Source organism: Athalia rosae, chromosome 2 (genome assembly GCF_917208135.1).
Source record: "Athalia rosae chromosome 2, iyAthRosa1.1, whole genome shotgun sequence".
NCBI lineage: Eukaryota > Metazoa > Arthropoda > Insecta > Hymenoptera > Athaliidae > Athalia > Athalia rosae.
The window spans coordinates 28479862-28487386 of record NC_064027.1 but is presented as its reverse complement, the minus strand read 5'-3'; the positions used below and the strand labels follow the sequence as shown (position 1 = coordinate 28487386).

General features: G+C 46.2%; 1 protein-coding gene across 1 annotated transcript; it reads left to right on the top strand.

Moving 5' to 3' along the window:
* The first annotated feature begins 299 nt into the window (after positions 1-299).
* Positions 300-2969, top strand: Osi6 (Osiris 6). The gene is made up of 3 exons (XM_012400049.2): positions 300-813; positions 1336-1438; positions 1959-2969. Exons 1-3 carry the CDS (start codon positions 490-492, stop codon positions 2351-2353), a joined length of 822 nt encoding a protein of 273 aa, XP_012255472.2. The 5' UTR covers positions 300-489; the 3' UTR covers positions 2354-2969.
* The last annotated feature ends 4556 nt before the right edge of the window (positions 2970-7525 follow it).

Genomic DNA, 7525 nt, shown 5'->3' with positions numbered 1-7525 from the left:
TCGGCGGTTGCGGAAGAGGCGAGGTGGACAGAGAGGTATGCGTGAGACGCGCGTGTACGTGCGTACGTACGTTTAACGTGAATCGTCGACACGCCTCGTGCCCCCTTCCGTGAGAACCGACGGAGGATTGGCGGAGTGATTTCCCTGTTGAGAATCGGTTGGTCGCTGCCTTTGGGACGTGTATCACGGGGACACGGATGACACACACGACGTGAATAGAAGAAAAAAAAAAAAGGTGGGGCTCAGGGGCCCGAGGTGGGGGCCCGCCAAATATAAGCTAAAGAGCCTGACCGATGGACCACACGAAAATTCGCTTCCTACCGCGCAAGGTCCGCTGGTAAAAAAAAAAAGCCAAAACGCGTACAGGCATTCGGTATAAAAAATCAGAAGTGAATTTGGTCAAAAAAAAAAACCGATAAAACGACAGGACAAGTTCTCGTCTAATTAAAAAAAAAAAACAAAAAGAAAACAAAAGAAGAATTAACGAAAATGAAATTACTACTCGCCGTTTTACTAGTGGCCGCGGTCGCTGCCGCCCAGACGATCGACGAATGTCTTCAGCAGGACAGCATATCGTGCGTTCAGAAGAGCCTCTACCGTCGTGCCAAGGATTTCTTCGGTCAGGATAAACTCGAGATTGTGCGCGGTGTTAACTTGATCAAATCGAAGGATTCGCGTTCGGCGAAAACCGGCGACGACGTCGTTTACGACCAGGAAATCGAGACGAAAACCACCGTAGCCGAGCGACAAACTACGCTCGAAAATTTCGTGACAGACAAGATCAGCGGTTTCGTCAGCGGACGCAGTCTGCAGGTGAGAAATAATACCCACGCTACGCAGTTCGTACGATTGAAAAAAAACGAAAAAAAAAAAAGTACGGGGCAAAAAAAATTACCCCCCCACCCCCACCCCCCCCTCTACACGCGATGCAATTATTTAACGTTCGTATGGCAATTGCATCGATCGCAGAATCGCGAGGTCCCTGAACTTTTGGTAGAATTTTTATTTTCAAGATCGTTGAATAATATTGCATAAAAAGAAATTGCCGTAAAGAATCTTTTAGTCGGTATAAAAAGCGTAAAATTATCGCCTCTCATTTCGGCGGGCACGTGCTACCGTACAAGACGGTCCTAAAAAGAAAGAAGACACGTTGCCCGATTGTTGAGTCGGTGATTCTCGAAAGTGAGAGGCTATAAACCGAAGGTGAATGGATATGGATCGGGTGGTTGCAATAAAAGCAAACGAATGTCGGGCAATCGTCGAACTCCGGCTATCGATCACTGCTATTTACCGACCATTGATTTCATTCGTTTTTTTTTCTTTTTCTTCTTCTAGATCAATTTCTCGCCGATGATCGAGGAATTCAGCAACTCCGCCCGCGCTCTGTCGAGCTCCGTGCCCGACGAGATTCGTCAAGCCGTCGACGAGGTCGTTGAAGGTAAAAAATCCAGATCATTACGATGTTCGGTCTAATTAGACGGAGGCGAGGACAAACGCGCCCGGTAGTAAAAAGCGTCGACCGAGGATTTAAACGACGGATAAAAAGATAGGGGGAAAAAAAACAAAGTGCAAACCACGAGGATCATTGTCAGGGTTAACGCGACCTTACTCAACGTTATATACCGTGACGAAATCACGATCGAGGACGATCGTCGTACCGCGATATACCGTTCGAAGTAGTGGCAGACTAATTGTAAGCGACACGCCATTTTCGGCGGCCGTATACATATATGTATATATATATATATATATATATACAGCCGTGGATGGAAAAGTGAAGCGACAATTTAGACTTCTAAAAGAGACAATCGAGAGAAATGGAAAGTTCGCTTCGTTGAAACGGAAAGCGCGTTAACGAAATTCCGTCCGTATAGTTAATTCAGGCACGTGTCGAAGCGTAATGTTATTATAATGAAACTTCGAGTCTAACGCGGTGTTTATTTTTCGAATGTTCGCAGGTCGTGGAAAGAAGAAGATCCTGAAGTCTATCCTCCCCCTCTTGTTGGCCGCGAAAGTGAAAATCGGCGCCCTCGCCGTCCTCGCCTACTTCGGACTCGCTCTGATCGCCAAAAAGGCTATTCTTGCCTCCCTCATCTCGATAGCGATTTCCGCATTCGTCGGTCTCAAGTCCCTATTCTCCGGTCACGGACACGGACACGGACACGAGCACGAGCACGGTCACGGTTCACCGACTGCCTACAACGCCGGCGGTTGGTCCTCGGGCGGTAACACCGGTGGATGGTCGTCGGGCGGCAGCGGAGGCGGATGGTCCTCCGGTGGTTCTTCCGGTTGGGACGATCGCAACTCGAACTACGCCGCCCAGAACCAGGCCTACTCCGGATACCAGCATTAATTCATCGATTTCGAGCGTGGCGAGGTGAACGACCTTGAACTCTTCGGAGATTTTCGGTCCGTCACCCTGTCTCCAGAGAATCCATAGCCGATCGCGAGCTGCACCGAAGATCTCGACGGGGGTCCGACCGACGGTGGCTTCTCCTTTTCTTTCGGACGAGGTGACCAATTTCATCTTGCGGAAGAATTAGAAGGGGGGAAAAAAAAAAAAACAAAAACAATGCCACCGTAACATTCGAATCACCCGGAGATGTAATATTATTTATTTTAATAATTTATATAATTTATGTATATACTATATATGTATAATAACTGAACTGGACAAACAATCTATATACATACGTATACATTTCTGTGTATATATATATATATATATAATTTTTTTTTAATTCTTTATATAAAAAAAAAAAGAAAAAGAAAAATCAAACGATGATCGCTAGTCGCCGTATTGTTTTCGAAACGGTTTCGTTTCGATTGTACTCTTCCATTTTCAAAGTCACATTTGCACAACACGTTACCAACAACAACAACAACAACAACCAGCTCGTCCACCGTGGTAACATCACACGAAATATTATACATGCGAAACCAAATAAAGTGTTCTTTTTGTTTCTAAATTGAATGAATTGTGAATGAAGAAACGAACGATCGAATAAGACGAGATAAAAAGTGCGGAACAAATGGAGCGACGAGCATCGCGTACCGTTAAACGGGGTGCTTGAAACGGGCGTTTCGAGGTAATACAATGATCTACAGTTTACGAACGGAGTGTAAAAATAAAGTTGAGATTTGAATTTCAAATACCGAAAGTTAAGCATCACTCACGTATCGCCGTGGCCAGTTCCTGTTTTCTAATAGCTCGTTGCCGACGATACGGGGTCACGGCGTCGCGGTAGTTAAAAAATATTACAAAAATATTCATGATGTTCTTAACCGGCGCGGTTACTACTTCGCGGCAACATATTACCTTACCTACCGTTGCGGTACGTACGTACGTACGTACGCGACGCACACATCGACGTACACCGTGTACACAATCACGTGTGATATAGGTATATACAAGTAGGTCAAGAGGTGCACTTCGCGGCGAGCCTACACCCATATGGTAAAAAATTTCATCGGTCACCTTTAATGGAATTTCACATTATTGTGCCGATGTAAAACCGTCGAGCACTTTCCATCGAGTTCGAAATCGCGCGCATTTCAGTCGTTCTTCTCTTCGCCCGAATACGGGTCATTATTATATACCCGATGCTCACCTGGCGCATCTTGGATTTTTCTCGCGTTTTACGCGCGGAGAAATTGAGGCTGTGCAGCGTCCCGCTCGTCCCGCGTACGTACGTACGTACGTATTACAACCGACTTGTATAGGTATAAGCGTCGAACGATTAGCGTCCGCGATTTGAAACGATCGTCGGAAACGACGAGGATCGTCGACGCGCGATTTCCATCGGAATTGCTTCGAAAATAAACGCGGGAGGGAAAAAGAAACGAGATGAAAAAATAAAAAGAAAGAGGATATAACTGTACGGAATAATTATCATCAACGACGCGTCTCGATATTCATCGTAGTCTCGTTCGACACTTGGCACCGATTTCGTACGGACGTTTCGCCCGTCCCGTCTTTTGAAAACGGTGCTTCTCGACTTCGATTCGCCAAATATATTCCGTTCGAGATAAACGACGGCCAAGGATAGGAGAATAAAAATTCCTTGCCCAAGGGCGCGACTGATCCCCCCTGATCGATTCCGTACAATGATCGCTGCGGACTGTAGTTCGCAACGATTTTCGGCGTGATATCGAAGGAAAATTGACGCCGTTTTCGAAAATTGCACGCACGCAAAATCAGGTCATAAATACTCGAGGAGCAGACCGGGATCTATACGGGAGATTCCGAGAAGGGCCGTTGGAGAAATTTGTCCCAGAAAATCTGAGTCGCTGTTAATTCAGCGGGATAAATGTGCGCAAATGTTTGATCACCTTTTTGTTTTTTTGCATTTGCTTCTTTTTTTTTTTTTTTTTTTCTCACATCTCAGTTCCGGATGCATATCGCGGAACAGTTTCGACCTTGAACGAGACAATGTCCGCTGTGCAGTTACGACAAAAATTCGAAGAAGATCGGGGGGAGAAAGTTCTCAAGTATTTTTAGTCGAGTTTTTTTCGTCCATTGTCGGGTTAAAAAATTCCGAATGGCTAATCGCCGAACGTTCGTTTCGCCGTTGCGTTGAATGAAACGAGCTGGTCGAATCGTAAATAAACGAAGCATCTCGGTGAGCGATGAGATGAGATGAAAAAAAAAAAAAAAAACGAAAAACAAAAAAAGAGGAAAGAGAAAATAAAGAAATAGATAAAGGTGACGCGCTCGCTGAAACAAAGTGAGAAAAATAGGAAGCTATAGAGGATAAATAAAGTGTGGAGGCACGTGTATTATAACTGTTACGTTCTCTTTCTCGGTGGAGTTACGGGGACGCTGGCAAAGACGGTGGCGGCCGAGAGTAGCAAAATGAAATAATAGTCAAAGAAGAACTTGCGACGACGGTGAAAAAACGCTAAATTACTTCGAAAGGAAAATCACACTTTCGTTTGCGGTGCACAGCCTGGCGTGGCGAAAAGAGCACTATACTTGTACGTACAGTGCTCGCTCATACCCATCTTATAGCCGAGTGTCGAACGAACGTTAGTGCGGTCGCGAATCGCGAACGCTCCGGCCTACCGGACGATATGGAAATCGGTAAGAAAAAAGCGATGAAACGACCTGTCGTAAAAAAAAAACAAAAAACAAAAATAAAAAATCAACAAGTCGACGACTAGTCGTCGGGCAAATTTGCATGCGCGTTCATGCCCTCGGAAATCTTACGAAACAATTGCTCTTGAAAACCCGTTAGATTCTCATGATATTCGTAACGCGGTTACACGCGGACTCGTTTGTTCGCGCGGAGGTCGTCCTCCTCGCGGGATCATCTCTGATATAATGAGATTCATTCGGCCATTAGGCTCTACACGCCATCTGGTCAGTCGTCGTTCTAGCGATCGCGTGTCTTTTCATGTAGCGTTCGACTCGTAAAAGAGACTCGTGCAGATAACGGTCAGAAGTGTCGGCTCATTGTCCAGCGTTCCCTCTGCATTGCGTTTCGGTGTAACGAACTTCAAACGTAATTTTTACCCATCGATTCACCGTATCATTTCACCGACAGAGTCGCGACCAATTAGTGTACTCGAATGGTGAAAATTTTATTATCTTCGCGTACGAATTTTTTACCGTCTGAAATATCGCCGTTCACAATGAGACTGCAGACTCGATACACGGTACCAAAACGTTCCTGTGAACCTGCACTCGCACCTCGATGAAATGATAATGATAATAATTCAACACGATTCCCGCCGTACAATCGCGCTCTGATTGCATTATCGACGCGTCCCTACACACCTCGGACATACGCGAAGAGTATAAAAGAAATTACTTATCGTTCGAAGAAAGATGGCCGAGTTTTTGTATTTTATTTATTTTTCATTTTACGATCGATTTCAGAATTCCGATCGAATCGTTCCAGAATCGGTTCGAATTCGCGCGAGCGAGGGGGATAACCGCGATGAAAAGGGTAAGCGACGTGTGCGGTGGGAACGTAATCGTTCGGCCGAAGTGAATGAAGATTCGGGTTTCCTTTAACCTGGATAAGGGGGCGAGGTGCGGGCGGGAACCGCGGCTACCGATGTGCCGTTAAGATCGGCGATCGCCCCGGGCTACACGTCCGATCGGTCAGGGGTCCTGCGTATTAACCACGTGATCCTCTCATACCTCCGCACGACGATATCCCGGCGACTCGCGTTCGTTCGTCCGTATACCCCGATGATCTTGTACAACGTACAGCTTCTCACTGTGACCCAGTAAAAATAGGGCCACAGCCCAATTCTCATAGCGCGTGCAGACATCCATCATCTTCGAATGAATTTCGAAACCCGTCGATATTTACAAGTCTCGGGCGCGGGTAATTACAATAAACGCGAGAAACTCGCCGAACTCCCTCCCCCCTCCCCCCCCTCACCCCCCCAGCTGATCGAATTTCTCGTTTTGCAAATTCGTCCGCTCCTCAGTCTCCTTCCTGGGTATTTTATTTAATTTTTTTTCTTTTTTCTATCTTCCTCCACGCTTACGGGATTCGCATCGAAAATTTATACGCGGTCACCGCGGACTCGCCGGGCGGGTATTTAAAAAGTGAAGCCATCAAATCTATCAGACCTTGAAGATTTCCAAAACATTTGCACTACCGGTTCATTTCAAATTCAGGCGAGTCTGATAGATACGTTACACATGTAACACGTATGTATATCCCATGCGTTATTCATTCACCGGAAGATTTAATTTCTTGGAACGACTTATTTGGTCAACGACCATGGCAAAACTCGCTAATAAAGTGCAACGCGAAAAAAGTTTCGCCATACGCTCCTCGTATCGCGCTGATTCTTCTATTTTCTTTTTTTTTTTTTTTCTTTACTTTCTATCGTCGGACACCATCGCGCGGGATACGGCCCTTAAATTTTTCAACCCGCGGCGAACGAAATCGCGCGGAGATAACGATCGGTGGAAGAAAATCGTCCGGACAATTAGAAAAACAAAAAAAAAAAAAAAATACAAACAAAAAAATTGACGTCTGTAACGATCTTGAAAAGTCTAACGAGCGTTACAGTTCGCCACTGTGTACGTTACAGTTAAGGCCAATTACCGCATCTGCGGATTACTCTAATTGCAATTTCCCTCGTTCTTTTTGGTCTTGCATTGACGAACGGTGTCTATCACGACACGACTCGTTTGCAGTGTCTCGCGTTCGCCTAACCCACAAACGGCGGCGTTACGCTCATCCCGGTATACCTCGATCGCCACGTTTCTCTGTTTTTCGGAAAATCGTCGAAGAAAAATCGACGATTCGGCGCAGGGAAACGCCGTTCGTCGCCGATCGCGAGCCGGCTCGTCGTGTCTCCTTCTGCGCGCGTTACAGGTGCACACCTCGGCTATACAATACGCGATACCGCGTGATTACCGGTGTACGTACGCGAGCAATAGACGGCAATCCACTCGACGTACGTACAATGAGGATTTCTCGCGTTAGGGCCGAGGCGAGCTCACGTCCCATTTCCCACGACCGTGAGCCGCGCATCGGGTATCGAAGTAAATGAT